Below are 20330 nucleotides of genomic sequence, written 5' to 3' on the forward strand. Positions count from 1 at the left end.
TACAGAAGAAGTTATATTTAGGGAAATCTAGTTTCTATTTCTGTCTCTTTTACCATGCCCCCACTTTTCCCCTTCAGGTTTTTTTTTTTTTTTTGTCTTCCTTCCTTTAAAAAAAAAAATGTAATCGTGCCTGTGTGTATATGTATTCATTAGCCATCTCCTCTCCCCTATTCCTGACACTGGGTGTGCTATGCATTTTACTCCATCTTGCTTTTCCCAGTTAACAGTATATCCCAGAGGTAAAGCCATTGCTGCATAGAGCAGTGTTCTGCCTTCCTTTTACAGCTGCTTTGTCTTAGTACTGCATTTTATGGTTGTATCACAGTTTTGTTTTTGTGTGGTTTTTTTTTTTTTAGTTAAACATTTTTTTTTTTTTTATATTTATTTGAGAGAGAGAGAGACAGAGATAGTGACAGAGAGCACAGGTGGGGAGGAGAGGGAGAAGCGGGCTCCCCGCTGAGCAGGGCACCCGACGTGGTGCTTGATGCTAGGACCCTGGGATTATGACCTGAGCCGAATGCACACACTTGACTGGCTGAGCCACCCAGGCACCCCCACCAATCTCCTATTGGTAGATATTGGGGTTTATTTCTAATCTTTTGCTGTTACAAATAGTGGTGTGTGTTTTTCTTTTTTGGCTAGTGGTGTATGTCTTTGAGATAGATTCTTAGACATAGAACCTAGACATAGGTCAAAGGGCATATGCACATGTAATTTTGGCAAATACTGGAAAATACTTATGCATGATGATTATGTATTTTTGCACTTGCAACATTAATCTGAGATGCCTCTATAGTCCTGCCAGCAGTTTGTCAAATGTTTAGATTTTTCCCAATGTGATAGGTAAGAAATGGCATCTTGTGTAGTTTTAATTTGCATTTCTCTTATGAGCCAAGTTAAACATTGTTTCATATATTTAAGTATTTTAGTTTTTTCTGTGAACCGTTTGGTATATCTTGCCCATTTTTTTCTGTTGTTTTTTTCCTCAATTTTTTAGAAGCACATTATCTTACAGTGCTGTGTATACTATTCATAAATATATATCTTTGTAACAGAACGCACTCACCATTGTCCCAGCTTATCATTTTTCTTTTACTTCACTTGTGGTTTTCTGTCACCAAAGGAATATCCTGTGTTTTCTAGTATTTGCTCGCAGTTTTTTTGGTTTGTGTTTGTTTGGTTTTAAAGCACACTTTTGATTTATTTGGAATTATCCTGGTATATTCCAAAATTGAACAAATTGTTGTTTTCCAACAGACTTAAGAAAATATTAGATTGAGTTAAATTCCATTATCCTGATTTGATGTGCAAGACATTTTTATATCCTTCAGAATGTGTTTTATTTGGGGCCGGGGGTGGCGACTTAAGTGTCCGAATCTTGATTTTGGCTCGGGTCATGATCTTAGGGTCGTGATATTGAACCCAGTGCAGAGCCTGCTTAAGATTTTTCTCTCTCCCTCTGTGCCCGCCCACACCCCCATGCTCACTTTCTCTCTTTCAAAAAAAAAAAGAAACTTTTTAATTTGGAATATATAAGCTCCCAAGAACTCAGATTACTTTGTAGTTAAACCCCTGAGAAACTAATATTACAGTTTCATATTTTATGGAGAAAAATTTCAAAGTGGTTTCTAACACTGAACTTTATTACTTTTTGGTGCATTTTAATAGGTTGATCGGGATCGAGATCTTCTTATTCAGCAGACCATGAGGCAGCTTAACAATCACTTTGGTCGAAGATGTGCTACTACGCCAATGGCTGTACACAGAGTGAAAGTTACGTTTAAGGATGAGCCAGGAGAGGGCAGTGGTGTAGCACGAAGTTTTTATACAGCCATTGCACAGGCATTTTTGTCAAATGAAAAACTGCCAAATTTAGATTGTATCCAAAATGCCAACAAAGGCACTCATACAAGTAAGTACTCTACAGATAAAAAGCATCACAAAAATCATTTGGATGGATGAAATTGGTAAAGGGGATTAAGAGGAGAAAAATTCTTGTTTCAATTCTCGTTTCATCAAAACAATTAAAATTACAGTTACAAGTATTTATAGTGGGAGAACTTTAGTGTACATTCACATTTTTATACAATTTTATTCTAGGTTAATCTTTAATCTAATTTAATTCTAGGATTTAATCTTGTTTAAACTACTCTAATCAACAGTTTAGCACTTTGCTCTTTTACCGACCCATTTATTTTCATAAATGTGACTGTGGTAGTGAGTTTCTCATCTCAGTTGTTACGTGTTTGGGGAGTGGGAAGTTTTAAGCTCTACAGTAATAGAAAAATTCAGTGAGCACATTACAGTATTTCTACCACCTTTGTATTTAATTAGCACAGATACTTAAGAAAATACTATTCTCTAGAGCAGTGCTATTCAGAGTACAGTTTGCAGAGTTGCTGCCGGTCCCCAATGAGATGAGGAGCTTGCAACCAAATATAGATTGGTTGACCGTATTATTAACCTCACTGTATAATTTAGGCAAGACTTTGTTTTTTTGGTAATAAGATGTGTTTTAACATCCTGGCTCAAGCTTTACGTCCTTGAGGACCAGCACTTAAGGATTAGGATTCTTATGTAATTTTCAAATTAAAAAAAAAAAATCTGTGAAAATTACAAATGCTTTAAGTAGCTTATAATTGGGGATTCATGTAAAGTGGGGGCAGAAATTGTCATATTGTAGGTGGATAATTCAGGGGGAGGGAATTACTAGGAAAATCCTGTATTTCATCTAGGCCGTAGTGGTACTGTATTGGGGTTCTGTAAACTGCCACCATAGAGGCTGAATGAGCTCCAAGAAGGATTGAGGATGAAAAGATGGTGTAGAGTACTCCAGCCTTTCATCATTAGTTTTACCATTTGACTTTCTGTAGTCTTAATAATAAAAAGAAATTGGTAAATGTGAATGAGGGAACCTGGGAAGTCATAACATTGCAGAAGTAACTTTTCTGCACTCTCTTTAGGAAACCATACTTTGGCTTATTATGCAGGTTTTGAAAATAATAGCTAATGTTTTAGGTATCCTATAATGCTTAATGCCCAAAACTAAGAATAAAGAAAATAGATGGGGCTCTAATCACATAAGAAATCTTAGCATTATTTATGGTGAAAATAGCAGCCCCAGTTGCTACATATTATTTCACGATTGTGACATAATTCATTACTGAGTGAACATCTATTATGCCAGGTGCATTCTATACAATTACCCCCAACCTTCAAAACAGAGGGAGAATCAGAGAAAGGCACTGACACAAATGCTAAGAGAGAGAACCTTCACCTGTCATGTTCTTCTATTTGTCTCAAGTCCTCACATCGACTTTCAAAGTTAAAGTAGTTGCATTTACATGTATCTAAACAAAGTGTGTTTCATGTTTTCTTCCAGGTTTAATGCAGAGATTAAGGAACAGAGGAGAGAGGGATCGGGAAAGGGAGAGAGAAAGGGAAATGAGAAGGAGTAGTGGCTTGCGAGCAGGTTCTCGGAGAGATCGAGATAGGTGAGATCCTTTTGTATCTTTTACTGAATACCACCTTTTTGAATGAAACTGAAGGTAGACCTGTAATGGGAGGGTCTCAATTATGGACTATTTTTTAGAAAAAGTTTTAATATTTGGGTAAATGAATAGTAACTGTACTGTTATTAAAATGTTCTGCTTTAAAAAATCCTGGGGCAGTTGAAATTACATAATATTCTTTCCCAAATTTGTCTTAAAATTTTAATTGCGGAAATTGCGTTATATTTAAGCCTCTTTAATTTTTCTCCTATTAGGGTGGGTGGCATTTTACTTTGGACTAAAATTTCCAGGAAATGTGGGTGGATTTTTGATTTCTGGTATTTGATGGTCCTGCTCTCTTAGAATCAAATTGAACTATGCATTGCAAATTTATAGATTTTTAAGTAACAACATCTAGAAAATCTTTTTTTTTTAAGATTTTATTTATTTATTTTTATTTATCCATGAGAGACAGAGCAGGAGAGAGAGAGAGAGAGAAGCAGAGGGAGAAGCAGGCTCCTTGATGCGGGACTCGATCCCAGGACCCTGGGATCATGACCTGAGCCGAAGGCAGACGCTTAACCATCTGAGCCACCCAGGCGCCCCTAGAAAATCTTTATTTCCCAACCATCATCTATTAGGCATTCCACCGCCTTTCACATAACTGGAGCTACCTATGTGCTCTGGTTTTTCATCTTTGTTAGCAGTTGTGCTGATGTTTTTTGCAGACAAGGGAAATAAGTTACAATAGCTTTGTTCTTCTTACAGAGACTTTAGAAGACAGCTTTCCATTGACACTAGGCCCTTCAGACCAGCCTCTGAAGGGAATCCTAGTGATGATCCTGATCCTCTGCCAGCACATCGTCAGGCTCTTGGAGAGAGACTTTATCCCCGTGTACAAGCAATGCAGCCAGTATGTATGGTGCACTTAGCTTCCTCTTAACTGACTGTGCCATTTTTGTTTTTGAATTAAAGTTGGCATTGTAAAAATGTTAGCTACTGGCAAGTTATGTGGTTGAGGACTGTAGTAAAAAGGAAGCTTAAGAGGGAAAGCAACAAAATTTGCTGGAGGATATCTTGAGAGGGAGGTTTGTTTTTTCTACCTATGCTAAGTTGGCATTCTACCTAGTAAGTTCCTTGTGTGCTAAAGTAATTATCTGTGCATTTAATTTGTACCTTTATTTGTACAAATTGTTACTTTTTGAAGCAGACTTTTTAATCTGTTAAGTGTTGCCAGAAGATTTTTATATTGAATGTTCTGTCAAAGGTTTCTTTCATACAATATGAAACATATAAACTAGTTGTTTGTTTTCCTTTATATATGACTTAAATATATGTGTTATAGCAAGAGAAAATAAAACAAAACCAGTTATAGTTCTTTCAGTAAATCCTTAGCCTTAATTATAGGCATCTTTCTTCTCCCTCTTTCACTTCTTCTCTCCCTTTCTTCTACCCTACATGAAAGAAATGTTTTGGCTCTCTGAGGGGGAAAATGGAAACTGAGTATTTGTATGTTTACTCATGGATAGCAAAAATCTTAAAAGGCTTGCCATACAAATTTTAAACTAGCTTTAACAAGACTACCAAAGTTCTCTATAATTAAGCTTCCAGTTTAATAAAATACCTTACTAGTTCAGAAATTTTTTTGTTATCCAAGTGTCTATATTTTCTTCATTTTTTTTTTTGGATAAAAGATTGTTGATTTAGACAAGAGGTTTCAGAGAGTAGGGGCAACTAACTTTGTTCATTGTTTACAGGCGTTTGCAAGTAAAATCACTGGCATGCTGTTGGAATTATCCCCAGCTCAGCTGCTGCTGCTTCTAGCAAGTGAAGATTCTCTGAGAGCAAGAGTGGATGAAGCCATGGAACTCATTATAGCACATGGACGGTAATGTGTATAATTGGGAAGGCATTTCAGTTTAAACATCAACTACTTTATTTTTAGGATGTAGGTGCTACCATATCTTAAAATTTATACTATAAAGTACACAACATCAAATGGTTTTATAAGAGATGGCTTATAAAATCCATGAGTGAGACAGTTGAGTTTCACATGTATTAGAAAGTTAGAATTTTAGCAGTGACTTAAGTTCTAAAAATCTTTTATATACCCGATACTTAGACATTACTTGTAAAAAGTACATCTCAAATTCTCTACCAGAATACCCCTAATGGCAGAGGCCAGCTATTTCAAGGAATTACGGTATAGTTCCTGAGTTCTTACCATAAGCATGAAGCTTCTTTTAGATACACTGATTTATCTTAAAAATCCATGCAAGTTTTTGCTTTCTGTTGTGTAATATATTTGTTTTAATATAAAACTTAAAAAATACCTAATAGTTAAATTATTCTTTTCCCAAGGTGACAAGTAAAAGTGACATCAGGAAGATAAGCCAAACTTACCCTGTGCCTTCTATCCTGAGGCTACTCTAATACCCAGTTTGAGGCTTTTTAGATGCAAATTTCTCTCTTTTCTTCCTAGTCTTGATTTTGCATGAGGAACTTAGATCGTATATCCTCCCAGAAATGGATAAGTGGGTAGGCTAAGCACTGAAATGTAACACCACTTGCCTGTTTCATAGCCTTTGAATGATGCAAGCCAAAAGACTATTGCTGGGGGGCGGGGGGGGGGAGGCGAGGAGACTATTGCTAGAAGTTTATTTTCTTTCCTGGTTATTACTATTTTTCTTCTATGGACTTTTATGTACTGTTTCTTCATTCCTTTTTCCTATCTCTCGAGGTAATCAGCACCCCAAAAGAGCTCAGTCCATTATAGAAAAGGTTATGAGGAATGTGCATTTTGATAAAAAGGTTTTGATATGTAAGGATTGCTAATTTAGTAATATTTTCTATTGAATGCAAGTAATGTATTATATATTGATTCCTTTCAGCTGGCTATATAAAGTGAATAGTGGGGCACCTGGGTGGCTCAGATGGTTAAGCATCTGCCTTCGGCTCAGGTCACGATCCCGGGGTCCTGGGATCGAGTCCCGCATCGGGCTCCCTGCTCCTCGGGAGCCTGTTTCTCCCTCTGCATCCCCCCCCCCCCCCCTCTCTCATGAATAAATAAAATCTTAAAAAAATATATTTAAAAAAAATAGTGAATTAGTATTCTAAAATAATTAAACACACTAAAGAATTTGATTCCTATTGTGTTTGCCTTCTGAACATTCTCTGTTCTTTTACAATGCTCCCTGTGAGCTTGAACTTCGGTACCCCTATGAAGACTGCATTATTTTGTCTTAAATCGGTAGCCCTTAGCTCATTATCTTGAATCACACATGTAGCATCTAATGTTTTTTTTTGTGTATATAATATTGACTTCTCTGTTTCCTATAATTGCACTGACTTACAGAGTCCTGGATATTTTTTAAAATCTTTAATAAATGTATTTATAAGTCTTTATAAATTCAAATGCATGTTTCTCTACACTAAATTCTAGAAGTCTCAATTATCTGGAATGTGAAAGGCTTTTGGTTTGTTTTAGGGAAAATGGAGCTGATAGTATCCTGGATCTTGGATTATTAGACTCCTCAGAAAAGGTACAGGTAAGAGATGTTTTGTACATATGCTAATAAGCACTTGGAACTCCAATTTAGCACAGCCTGAATTAAGCTTTAACTTAGAGATGTCATGAATTTCTTGGGGCTTGTTCCTCAAGGAAGAAGTGAGTGCCAAAGATGCAGAGAAAATGAGACATGTGGAGGAGCAGTGAGGAAGGCTTTTTTAGTTCCCCGAGAGCTTCAGTGCCAGCCATGGTGGAGCAAACCCAGCATAATCTTATCTCTTGCACTGATTACAACTAAAAACTGAAAAAAAAAACGTGAAAAGGAGGAACTGCCTGGGGATTCTGAAAGGTAGACAGTAGCACCCAGATTATACAGGGAGGTCAAATCGATAAAACAGCTGGTATGGCATTGTTTCAGGTGGAGAGTAAAGCTGATCTCTTTTACTCCCATCTTAGTTGGAAGATAGAAAAGGCTTTGAGAACTAAACTGTAGTATTAAACCATTGCCCAGGTCCCAGACTATCCATGGTGCATATATGCAGGGCAGACCCAAAATATATAATAAAAGGCTTTGAAAATTTGTTATCGGAACCATTGCACACAGGTGGTGATATTTCCAATCTGAATCTAACCAGGTTGTCTACTAAACCCCCAAAACATCAACATTCTCCCTATCATTTTAACAGGACCCAGAGTTTCACAACTTAATATTCAGAAGGCCAGGATATACTCCAAAATTACTCAACATACAAAGAACCAGAAAAGACCCACCAGTTCTCCTGGCAAAAGAACCAGTAGATGCTAACTTCAAGATGACCTACTTGTTGTAATTATCAAAGACTTCATCTCCTATTCTATGAGATGGGGGTATCTTTATCTGATAGAATATGAGATAAAGTTAGGCACTAGTGAACTGAAAGAGGTTCACAGCAGAGAAATATAAACTTTAAAATTAAAAGTGCAACGTCTAGGGATGCCTAGGTGGCTCATTCAGGTAAGCATCGGCCTTTGGCTCAGGTCATGATGCCAGAGTCCTGGGGTCAAGTCCCACATTGGGTTCCCTGCTCAGCGGGGAGCCTGCTTCTCCCTCTCCCCGCCCCCCTGCTTGTCCTCTCTCTCAAATAAAATAAAATCTTAAAAAAGTACATCTAAAAAAAATTCAGTAGATAGGTCAATAGCAGAATGAAGATGATAGGAAAGTGTCAGTTTGAAGATAGAAATTATCTACTCTGAAGAACAGAAGATTTTGAACAAAAGAACAATTTCAGGAATCTGTGGGACCATAATGAAAGATCAAACATCCATGTCATTGAAGTATCCGGAAGAAAAGGAGAGACTACTACATGAAAATACTTGAAGAAATAGCAGCTGAGAGCCTTCCAAATTTGGTACAAGACCTAGATTTAAAGATTCAGTGAGCCCTAAATAGGATAAAGGGAAAGAAAACTATGTCTATATATATTATAATTGAATTGCTGTAAAACTAAGCAGCAAAGAATAGTGCCTTACATATAGAGAAACAGTGATTTGAAAGACAGTGGATTTCTCATCAGAAAGGTACAGCCCAGAAGATAGTATCTAGTAAAAACATCTTTAAGGAGTTAGGGTGAAAGAAGCTACCAGTTTCATTAGTGATTTTAAATGGAGAAAGATTTAATAGGCATGAGCTTTATTTTTTTTCTCAGATTTTATTTTTTATTTGATACAGAGGGAGAGAGCACAAGCAGGGGGAGCAGCAGAGGGAGAGGGATCCCCACAGAGCAGGGAGCCCAATAATGGGGCTCGATCCCAGGACCCTGGGATCAAGACCTTAGCTGAAGATAGTTGCTCAACCAACTGAACCACCCAGGCACGCTGGCATGAGCTTTGTAGTATCACAGTTCTAAAAGGATGAGTTAGAGTTTATTTAACATTTAAATATAAATGTTGCTTTACCTACCTGACTTCACGTTGAGTGATTTTAGACAACTAGTTCATATGTTTTGTTTTTAAAATCAGTCTTGGGGCACACCTGGGTGGCTTGGTCAGGAAAGTGTCCAACTCTTGATTTAGGCTCAGGTCATGGTCTCAGGGTCCTGAGATTGAGCCCAGCATCGGGCTCCACGCTCAGTGCAGAGTCTGCTTGTTCCTGACCCTCCCTACTCCCCTGGCATGCACGCGTGCTCTCTCTCAAATAAATAAAAGCTTAAAAAAAATAAAATCAATCTTGGGACTTAATCTGATATTCTATTACTAGGAAAACCGAAAGCGTCATGGCTCTAGTCGAAGTGTTGTAGATATGGATTTAGATGATACAGACGATGGTGATGATAATGCCCCTTTGTTTTACCAACCTGGAAAAAGAGGATTTTATACTCCAAGGCCTGGCAAAAACACAGAAGCAAGGTTGAATTGTTTCAGAAACATTGGCAGGTAAAATAACGCTAATCTTATATTTGAATTTTTAAAAAAAATTCAGTTTGAGACTTCTAAAGCATTAGTTTTTAAAATGTGTATGTTCTTCATACGGATTAGAAATGAGGCTGTAGAAAATTTCTCAAGAGACTGTGTGTATATTATGTATGTATGTGTGGGGTTATATGTGTTTTAGAATTATTTTCAAATTTAAATATATTTCCCTGTTTTTATTTTTAGGATTCTTGGACTATGTCTGTTACAGAATGAACTATGTCCTATTACATTGAATAGACATGTAATTAAAGTGTTGCTTGGTAGGAAAGTAAGTGATTTTAATGAACCTAACTGCTTTTACAATTGCAAAAATTTCCTTTTATAGCCGTTATAAATCATTTTCAGACATTTAATGACATGGGAAAAAAAAAATCTCAATACATGGAGGAGATAGCCTGGCAGAGTGGGTGACACTGGTGGGTTTGGGGGTGTCTGACAGACCTGGATCTTGATGCAGACAAATCCCCTCACACCTATGGCATATTTTCCCATTTGCAAAATGGTAACACTGTAGTGCCTGGTAAGTGCTTAATAGATTTTAACTATTATTATTTGTTCAAACAGGTGGTAGTGGAAGTAGAAGTAGTATTTTATTGAAGAGTGTTGTTGGCTTCAAAAATATATGTAAGATGTACAGGAGGGAGAGGGGACAAAAGAATGTGAGAAAATACAGCATAGCATGCTTGATATTTTTCTCTGGGTGATAGAATTAGTTTAATTTCTTTATGCACTTTGATAGTCTGACTGCCTGCCCATTCTTTTTATATGGGGGGGGACCACATCCTTTAAAATTAATGTATAATACTAATTATGCAGCTTTTGATTTAAAACACAACTGCCAGTGTTCCTAAAGGTATTATAACGAAATTACTTGACACAATGAAATATTTTAGTCTTTTCCAGCAATGTATAAATGTGTGTGTGTACATATGTATGCATGTACACATATAATGATGTAAACTCTGACCCTATTGAATTCCTAAAGTATTCCAGCTAAAATGTTCTTGTGCAAAGAAGAACTGGATTTAAAGCATAGCAACAGCTCAGAAATGTTGAGGCATTGCCTTTTTAACAAGGCTTATGGGAAAGATGGAATCAAATAGACTCAAGTTTAATCCAATGATACGACCTTCACTAAGTTACTGAATTTCTTCGAGCAGATTCATCATCTAGAATAATCTATATTTTATGATTATAATCAAGACTAAATAGGATATATACTAAGGACCGGCTGCTCAGCATAATCACTGTTTAATAATTAGGTTTTTGCAAATAAATTATTTTGTAACTTAAACTCCTCCTCTTATTGGCTTTAAATTTTTTTCAAAATATATATTACACTTACTATATTTTGAAAGTTAAATAATTATCAGAGCCAAAGATTAACATTTTACCTCTTTAAACCAATTATATTTAGTGGAATATTATTCTTTATATCTTCAAATTAGATAAAATTCAGTAAAGATGTTTCATATGATTACTTTCTTAGGTCAATTGGCATGATTTTGCTTTTTTTGACCCTGTGATGTATGAGAGTTTACGGCAACTTATCCTCGCTTCTCAGAGTTCAGATGCTGATGCTGTTTTCTCTGCAATGGATTTGGCATTTGCAATTGACTTGTGTAAAGAAGAGGGTGGAGGACAGGTAAAGCAAATATGTAATTTTCTGATTCTGGCAAGAGAATTTAGTCTGTTTTGCTTGTCTTATATAGAAATAATTTAGATGGGGAACAAGAGAGACAAACATACGGAAAAAACAGTAGATATCTGGACAGGCACAGAGAGAGATGGAGAGTTAATGAGACAGACTGAAAGGTAGAAGAGTTTTTTGTACTTATTTTTTTTCATTTTAGAGACAGTGAGGGGTGGGCAGAGGGAGAAACTCTAAGTAGACTCTGCGTATTTAGCGCAGAGCCCGACACACAGCTCGATCTCACTACCCTGAGATCATGACCTGAGCTGAAACCAAAAGGTGGACGCGTAACCAACTGTACCAGCCAGAGGCCCCCAGAATTGTCTTTAGATTTTAGAATTTTAGGAAATTGTTTTATGAACTGTGGACTTATTACTGCTTTGACAAAATTGCTTTTAAATTGCAAGGCTAAATTTTTTTACAGGTTGAACTTATTCCTAATGGTGTAAATATACCAGTGACTCCCCAAAATGTGTATGAGTATGTGCGGAAATACGCAGAACACAGAATGTTGGTAGTTGCAGAGCAGCCATTACACGTGAGTACTTTCTCGAAAGTGTTCTTTGATCTGATGAGGCTCTTTGTGTCATGTGTGGTAAACTAGTTCAGAGTATATTCAGCTTGCCTATCAAAGGTTAAAACTTTTAAACCAAATTAAATTACATACAGTGTAAATTATACCTGATTCCAGTCCAAGCACTCTCTCTTCAGTAAAACTATTTGGAAAAACTATGTAATCATCAGAAAGTCAATTTGGTGAGTAAAAGTTGGGAAAGGATTCTTGTGGAACTGAAATGACTACTGTTTTGGGGTCCTACCACCACCCACGTCTAGGTGACTGACTAGAAGGGACTCCAAAGCAATTATAGTCATGGTTTATTATAGCAAAAGGACTCAGCAAGGGAGAAATTTCTCAGTAAGCTTCTAGATTTCAGATTTGTGGGGTTTTGTCATTATGATACCTTTCATAGGATGTGACAGGATAGCATGTTTGACACATTGAAGCATTTTTAATGACTAGTCTGTTAACATAATTAAATTTTCAGTTAAATCCTGCTGTATAACAATACTATTTCACTTTAGAACCTGTAGCCTATTCCTGATGCCTTCCCCCCCCTTTTGAATCTGTTCAATTCAAAATACAGAACTTAATTTCTTTCTTTCTGGTTTAAAATGAGAACTACTATTCTTAGTCTGCTAAAATTAGATATTGGGCTTTAACAATAATGCTACATGGAAAATAAAGTACTGAGACTAATAAAAAGGTAATTTTTAAAATATTCTGTAGGCAATGAGGAAAGGTCTACTGGATGTGCTTCCAAAAAATTCATTAGAGGATTTAACAGCAGAAGATTTTAGGCTTTTGGTAAACGGCTGTGGTGAAGTTAATGTGCAGATGTTGATCAGTTTCACCTCTTTCAATGATGAATCAGGTATGAAATTTTTTGAATGTTTATGGAATAAACTAGATAGATATATTTACGGGGCTTAGAAATGCTGTGTTACTCAGATGTTTAAAAAGTTTTTTGTCTACATTTTTAAGATGATTGAACTATGATGACTTAGCATTAGGTTATTCTTAATTCTTTAATTTTTCTAGGTTTTAAAGAATATATGGTTTAGTATAAATACAAGTAAAAATTCTTCGTGGTGAGCAACTACATAAAAGGATTTTTATATACTAAGAAAAAATAATCCACGTAACAGTTCTATTGGCCTTTCCCAATTTGTTTCTCTTAGACTGTCTAATTGAAGAATTTGACTGTATGGTGTTTGCTTTGTAGAACTGGACCCAAGCTCACTTACAGAGGTGTAACAGCACACAAACACATGGAGAATCTAGAAAGAATAACAAGAGGTAGTAACAGTCCTCCTAGAATAACATATACCCTCAGGGCTTGATTTGCAGCAACTCTGTTTTCAAAGCCCCATAAGCCTAAGAATAGGATTTTTGCTGTGGCTGTATAATAAAACACTGGAGGCGCCAAGAAATGATTCCATGTGTAGTTCAAAATTACTGTGTACATGAAGGTACCAGTTTCTTCCCCTTTTTTACATTTTGCAAACAGGTATTTGGATAAATTTTCTTGTTTCTCTTCTTTGTGCTCGGCAACATATAGATTCATTGTATAATAGTTTTCAAAACTTGTGAGGTAAGAATTTATCTCATTTCCAAACCAAAAACGTAAGAGGGGAAAATAAATACCTAAAAGCCCCTCCAAATATGATCCTCAGATAAGCCGCATCAGCATCATCTAGAAGTTTTTTAGGAATGCAGAATCTCCGTTCCTTTCCTCCCTCCCCTCAGACCTAGTAAATGAGAATCTGCATTTTAAAAAGATCCCCCAAGTGATTTGTAAACTCAGTAAAATTTGTGAAGCACTGGTTTAAGTTCATGAGAAGAATCATGAATTTTAGATGGCATTAAAGTCATGTGATTATCATTTTTGAGGCTGGTGGTTCATTTTTCTTGGTCATCTAAAGTCAGGATTGACTAATGAACTATATAGGTTTTACACTATGCAAATGGTCCTAATTTCCTGACCTCTGATCCTAAAATTTCGATTTTAACCTGTTTTTATAAGAAGCAGTATTTTAAAATAACTAACATAGTATACTGGATTTATATACTTCATTCTTAGGAGAAAATGCCGAGAAGCTCTTGCAGTTCAAGCGTTGGTTCTGGTCAATAGTAGAGAAGATGAGCATGACAGAACGACAAGATCTTGTAAGTTAAAAATTTCACGGAATTTCTAGAAGAAGATACGAAATTTTAAAACACTGTATGATAGCCTTTTAAGTTTGTAAACAGTGGTTGGTCATTTTAATTTTGGCTAAGGAATTATAGAAAGGTCAGAAATACAAGGCAGTTTTAGTTTTTCTACTCTAGAACTAAAAACCGGAAGTATTAATAAAGCCTGTAAGCAAGAGTAAAATGCATTTAGCTATTGATATGCTGTCCTTAGTCCCAGAAGATAATACCAGTTAATTGTTGAGACAGGTTTCTTTCTCCCTATAGTAGTGCTTAAATATGCTGGCTGCTCCTTTTATATATCCTTAATCCTTTTGACCAGTGGCAAGTCTTGGCAAAATTTTTGAATAGTACCTTGATGCTATCTGTATACTAGGAATAGAATAGCTTGTGATATGTGGGTATCAAGTCTATGATTTTATCTTACCTACTTACTAGAATCATAAACTAGATAATAAAAACTTTAGTCATAGTGAAAAGCCTACCAACTCAGTGGAATCCATGTCTAGCCTTGAGTATATAACCAAATCAACCTGCTGTCCATTAATCTTGAAAGGGAATTGTCACCAGACTTTTAGAAATTTGAGGGAAAATCCTAGAGGTCCTTTTTACTCATATTCCTCCTGTCGAGCCAGCCTTGGTTCTCAGTAACTAAAACCAGACTCCTTGTGGAATATATAAAAATGATCCAATTTCTAGAAATATCCTCCAATTTTGAGAGGGAAAATGCAGTGTCCCCTTTACCTTCACTTGAGTCAGTAACTTATTTTTGGGAGGGGGTTATGCATTTAGGACTCCTTAATTTTTACACGGTTCCAGGAGCCTTCCAATATTTCTTTCTGTGCTACAGTGAGACAGGTTTTTCGGTAGTCCTAGCTGTCAGCTGGTTCTATTCTTGGTTTTAGCCACTCTGGGAATTTCTACTTAGGTTGTTCCCTAGGTATTTCCAGGAATTTTGCTTGGTTCCATGTAATTCAGCTTTCCCAATCTTGTGGATCCTAAAGTCTCTGCCAGTGCTAATACCACATCTGTCCTTTTTGGTTTTCATTGTTAGAGTTCTACCACCTATATAGTCAGTTTTTTGACTCAGGTACCTTGTTTCCTTAAGAAAGGGGCCATATCAGTTCTGTAAGACATACCAGAAACAGAAATGATTGGCGATCTGGTGTAAATTCTAAGGTTTTAATGGACTATTTTTTTATCCCCTAGTTTTAATGTTCTGTTTTTAAACCAATAAATCCTCAGTTCTCGCAGTCCAGTTAAATTTCACTGCAGTTTCTGCCTTCTACTGGAAGATAAATTTGCTAACTATTCAGTTTTTTTAAAATGAAAGAAAGAAGATCTCCCTTTATAAAGGGCCTCAGAATTTCCTATAAACAGCTTTAATTTGTGAGCGTCACTCCTCTATTTGTAGGGCTTAAGCAGTATGTCAAGGGGTAACTCTCCTCTTTTGGGAAGAATGCTTCACAGTTGTTGGTTTTATCCTGAGGTGTCTGAGAAGAGCTGAAGAACATAACAGACTATTCAGAGCAAACTGTTCTCCCTTGAATTATTAGTCCTGCAAATTACAGGGTATTTTGCGCTACTGGGTAAGACTACATAGTTTATTCCCCTCTTAGTCACAGTTCACTAGTAAAAGTTCTGAAAAGTCTTGTAGTATATTTCTCTTCTTCCAACTTTTGGGATGTCCAGCAATGGTAGCTATCTACCCTGGCTAACCATATCCATCTTTGGAGAAACACTTTAAGTTTGTTCTTCACTTGGAAAATGAGTGGATTGGACCAGCTTTAATCTCTAGACATCTTTATAAAGTTCTTTGAAGAGACACTTAGCAGGGATTCTTTTTCTGCCCCCTTCTGTAGAAGTTAGAGGAGATTTCTCATAAAGTCCTTCTTTAGTTTTCTGCCCCCTTCTGTAGAAGTTAGAGGAGATTTCTCATAAAGTCCTTCTTTAGGGAAGCAGATTACAGTTGACCCTTGAACGGTGTGGGGGTTAAGGGCACCAACCAACCCACTATGCAGTTGAAAATCTGAGTATGACTTTTGACTCGCCCCAAAACTTTACTAATAGTCTGCTATTGACCAGAAGCCTACCAATAACAGTCCATTACACGTATTTTGTATGTTATATGTATTACATAACTGTATTTTTAAGCTAAAGAAAATGTTAAAATCATAAGGAAAATACATTTATAGTACTGTATGTGGTATATTTATAAAAAAATTTGCATGTGGTAGAGTATGCAACTCTTGATCTTGGGATTTTGAATTTGAGCCCCATATTGGGTGTAGAGATGACTTTAAAAAAAAAAAATCCACATGTAAGTGGACTCAGTGTAGTTCAAACCCATGTTGTTCAAGGGTCACCTGTAGTTCATTTAGGTTTTCTAGTCACTCTGGGATATTGGATATATTTGTCTTTTTAGTTGTGCATTTTGGAATGCATTAGATTTAAAAAGCCTTACCTTTAAGAAATAGGAACTGGGCACTGTAAGAATGTAATGTGTATCATTCCTCATTGATCTGTACAAAGTACAGAAGTTAACATTTATTTATACGGTGTCACACAAAATAGATGTGTAGTGAAATTCAGCGTTAATATGGCTTATTGCATGGATTTTTTGTACGTAGATACTCCCCAACACTTTAATTATTCCTGTATCACAATATAGCACTGAAACTAATTATTTTGCTGGTTAGATAAAATGCAAAACAACTTTTTTGATAGCCTGTGTGAATTTTAAAAACTTTTTTGGAGACCTTGTGCCCTATTTCCACTAAAAAACACTTTGTAGAGAAACTGAGGCCCTTGAAACCGTCACTTTTCTACATATTTGACACTTTTTTCTTTTCAGTACAAGAAATAAATTTAAACCCCAGTTCAAAATAATATCCCTCTGTAGGTTTTAACATAAGAATGGGCTTCTCTGTATATATTGCCAGAATTAATGTTAATCTGTTAAAAGCCAAAACTGTAATTATTTTATTCCTGTCCCAGTTCAAAATAATATCCCTCTGTAGGTTTTAACATAAGAATGGGCTTCTCTGTATATATTGCCAGAATTAATGTTAATCTGTTAAAAGCCAAAATTGTAATTATTTTATTCCTGTTTAGGTTTACTTTTGGACATCAAGCCCATCTTTACCAGCGAGTGAAGAAGGATTCCAGCCTATGCCCTCAATCACAATAAGACCACCAGATGACCAACATCTTCCTACTGCAAACACTTGTATTTCTCGACTTTACGTCCCACTCTATTCCTCTAAACAGATTCTCAAACAGAAGTTGCTACTCGCCATTAAGACCAAGAATTTTGGTTTTGTGTAGAGTATAAAAAGTGTGTATTGCTGTGTAATATTACTAGCTAATTTTGTAGATTTTTTTCCATTTGTCTATAAAAGTTTATGGAAGTTAATGCTGTCACACCCCCTGGTGGTACCTTCAAGAGATTAAATGCAAACAAACATTCCTTGCTGAGTTTGTAGCTTAAAGGCCTGAGGAGCACTAGCAACATTTGACTAATGGTTTGCTAGTCGACAACTTCTGGGTCTAACCCCAGCCAAAGATGACAGCAGAACAACATAATTTACACTGTGATTTATCTTTTTGCTGAGGGGAAAAATGTAAAATGTTCTGAAAATTCACTGCTGCCTTTGTGGAAAGTGTTTCAGCAAAGGTTCTTGTATAGAAGGAATAGGGAATTTCAAAATAAAAAATTAAGTATGTTCTGTGTTTTCATTTTAACTTTTTTTTATGGTGTTTAATTTGTGGTTGGCTGCAATTGTGTATCATGTATATGGAACTTGTAAAAAGTTCTGGACATTCAGATCTTAGAGATGAAATCACTTTTACCTATGAAAACCACTTTTATTGCGGTTTATTTTAGCTGCATTGAGCTCTAGGATATTAAATGATATCACTAATATTTTGCATGTAATTTGTTCATTTGAGTAAGGGCACTTTTTTGTACATATGATGGGGCCAATGCACAGTACTTTATCACAATCAACTTTTTTTTCTTTGTATCCCTATTTCAATGAGCAGTCAGTCAGGAGGTTACTGCACTTCAGTTCTAATTAGACATTTGTACTAAGGTATTTCAGTTATGTAAACTCAGCCTGGGCACTTTCTGATAACTGTAAAATGTTTTATAAGATCATGATTATTGAAGATACATTTTGGAAAATTTTAAATGTTCGTGAGCAGCTTAACTACTTTTGTATCTAGCCTTTTTTAAGTATCTTGTTACATTTACTTTTTTAAATAAATTACAGAAGAAATGTCAAGTAATATTGAAGAAACAATAGTTTTTATTTATGTAGTTGTACATTTTTAAACTAAGGGTAATACACCAACATGGTTATGTGCATAAAAATTTTTGATTTAAAGAACTGAAAGTTTATATACACATGGACTATAAGAAAGAGAAGAAAATCAGTCCACATTTTACAGTTAGCAGAGACTCCTGAATGGCACTGGCCAGGCCACCTTTTCTTTTTACAAATGAGGGAAGTGAAGTGTGACCCTTACTTGGCATAGGAAGTTAATTCACTTATACTTAGTAACTAAGTGACAGGTTCTTTTTTGATGACCCATTAATTATGTAGCCTAGGACCAGTATCTCTAAATTCTTGTGGTTTTAGTAGCTTTATTCAATGGCATAAGGAACACTGTTTTCTCACTAAGTCTTCAAAAAGTGACTTAAACTAGTCACTTTACATATTGAAAATGAGAGAAATTCTCTGAAATCTCCTCTACCTTTCAATTCCTTTAAGAGGACTCCTGGCCTTTGGGATGTTTTTCATATTCAAAGGCACTATGCTTTTATTATATAACTTCCTGCAGAAGACTGAACCATGTGATATTCTCAGCCCTGCTGACACAATAAATATTAAAAACTAAAATGATAGTAGTGAAACTCATTGTATTACTTAAAAGTTATACAACATGCTGTATTAGATTTGTGTAAATTAACCAAAGGTTATTTTACAAAGTGAGATATTGGTTTTTATGTCTAAATGCTATTTCTGAATAAATGAAATAGTAGTTAGATTAAGAGCTAATTATCATCAATGTGTCTGGAAGAGATAAAATTTATATATCACCTTAACTTCTGTATGCACATGATGGGATTGATAAAATATTAAATGAAAACAAACTAGATATGATTAGGACATTTGAAACCCTAATTGTGAACTTATTTTTAATAGTTACTGAAAGAATGAAAATATTTAAAATAATGCACAATGTCTTAAGTCTTCCTAAATCAAGATTTTGGTTAAAATGCTTTTAGGACTATTAAAAGCAGAGTGAGTTTTTTTTTTTTTTTTTTTTTTAAGTAAAGCATAAAATGGTTCTAAATGGAAAATAAAGTCATGTAAAATAAAGTTCTCTTTTGGTCTTGTTTAGTGATTAAATCTAATAGAATTGAAAACAAATTTAGGAAGAGAAGACCAAGAATGAACTTTACTGGGGGGTTTTCAAAGTTTTGCTACTTTTACCCTTTCCCCCTACCTAAACCATCTGTATCTTGACTATCCAGTACAGACTTGAGGTTTTTAATAGTATGATATCACTATTTAATACTTGCCCCTGAATATTTCTCTTCTAAAGATGATTGTTTTAACGGTAGCCAGTGATTTCTAGGTATGAACTCAAACCAGATCTTCCCATGAGGTAGTAGTTCTTATGCTACTCTATGCATAAGATTCCCTGGTAGAGCTTGTTAGTGCACATTTCCTAATCTTTGCCCATTCTTTCAATCCCATTCTGATTCAGTAAGTCTTCAGTGGAGTACGGAAATCTTTATTCTTAAAACAGCATCCCAGGTGATTCTGAAACAGTGCCCAAAGAACATTCTTTTTCATGAATGTAAATCCCCCTGTGTCCTTAGAGCCAAACTTTTCCTATCTAAAGCCTATGGAAAATTATTTGTCAATCATCTAGTCCTGATTAGGTTCTTTCTCCTAATAAAGGACTTACTGGAAGTGTCTTCAATAGGCTGGTTGAAAATATTTTCAGTGTTTACATTAACCTAAGCAGGTAAGGCATGGACAGAGATTAATTCTTCTCTAAACATCATTTGATTAATGTAGAGATGTATTTAAAATGTGACTTGTTTATTCATCTCAAGATACTTTATAAGCAAATTATCTTGTTACCTCCCTTCAAATTAAAAATCACTGCATTGCTATGACTGTGCAACATGAAGTTTCTCTTACTTTTATTCAGTACTTACTATGTGCCAGGCACTTTGTCAAGTGCTTTACAATATAGTGTCTCCTTTTATCCTATGAGATGGGGGCTGTTGCCATCCTCACAGACAGGAAACTAGACATAGGTTAAACAACTTGCTCAAGTTTACACAGTTAATAAGTCTTGAAGTGAGATATGATACTAGGCATTCTGGAGCTTGCATTCCTAAATGTTGGGCTA

At 35.6% G+C, this 20330-nt stretch overlaps 1 protein-coding gene and 1 long non-coding RNA gene across 4 annotated transcripts in view; one reads left to right on the forward strand and one right to left on the reverse strand.

Moving 5' to 3' along the window:
- Nucleotides 1–17620, forward strand: part of UBR5 (ubiquitin protein ligase E3 component n-recognin 5) — a 132367-nt gene extending 114747 nt beyond the window's left edge. For both annotated transcript variants that reach the window (XM_088022771.1, XM_028110653.2), the window contains exons 48-59: nucleotides 1669–1912; nucleotides 3383–3494; nucleotides 4260–4404; nucleotides 5249–5379; nucleotides 6979–7039; nucleotides 9236–9411; nucleotides 9634–9718; nucleotides 10940–11095; nucleotides 11568–11681; nucleotides 12432–12576; nucleotides 13786–13871; nucleotides 17010–17620. In XM_088022771.1, coding sequence (XP_087878897.1) covers nucleotides 1669–1912; nucleotides 3383–3494; nucleotides 4260–4404; nucleotides 5249–5379; nucleotides 6979–7039; nucleotides 9236–9411; nucleotides 9634–9718; nucleotides 10940–11095; nucleotides 11568–11681; nucleotides 12432–12576; nucleotides 13786–13871; nucleotides 17010–17222 — 1668 coding nt within the window. In that variant the 3' untranslated portion in view covers nucleotides 17223–17620. The remainder of the gene's footprint in view (nucleotides 1–1668; nucleotides 1913–3382; nucleotides 3495–4259; nucleotides 4405–5248; nucleotides 5380–6978; nucleotides 7040–9235; nucleotides 9412–9633; nucleotides 9719–10939; nucleotides 11096–11567; nucleotides 11682–12431; nucleotides 12577–13785; nucleotides 13872–17009) is intronic.
- Nucleotides 1–20330, reverse strand: part of LOC114214842 (uncharacterized) — a 123531-nt gene that overhangs the window by 61587 nt on the left and 41614 nt on the right. The window lies entirely within an intron of this gene.

This window comes from Eumetopias jubatus, unplaced genomic scaffold (assembly GCF_037043125.1).
Source record: "Eumetopias jubatus isolate StellerSeaLion01/CBP00866 unplaced genomic scaffold, mEumJub1_p1.0 scaffold_4, whole genome shotgun sequence".
NCBI classification, from domain to species: domain Eukaryota; kingdom Metazoa; phylum Chordata; class Mammalia; order Carnivora; family Otariidae; genus Eumetopias; species Eumetopias jubatus.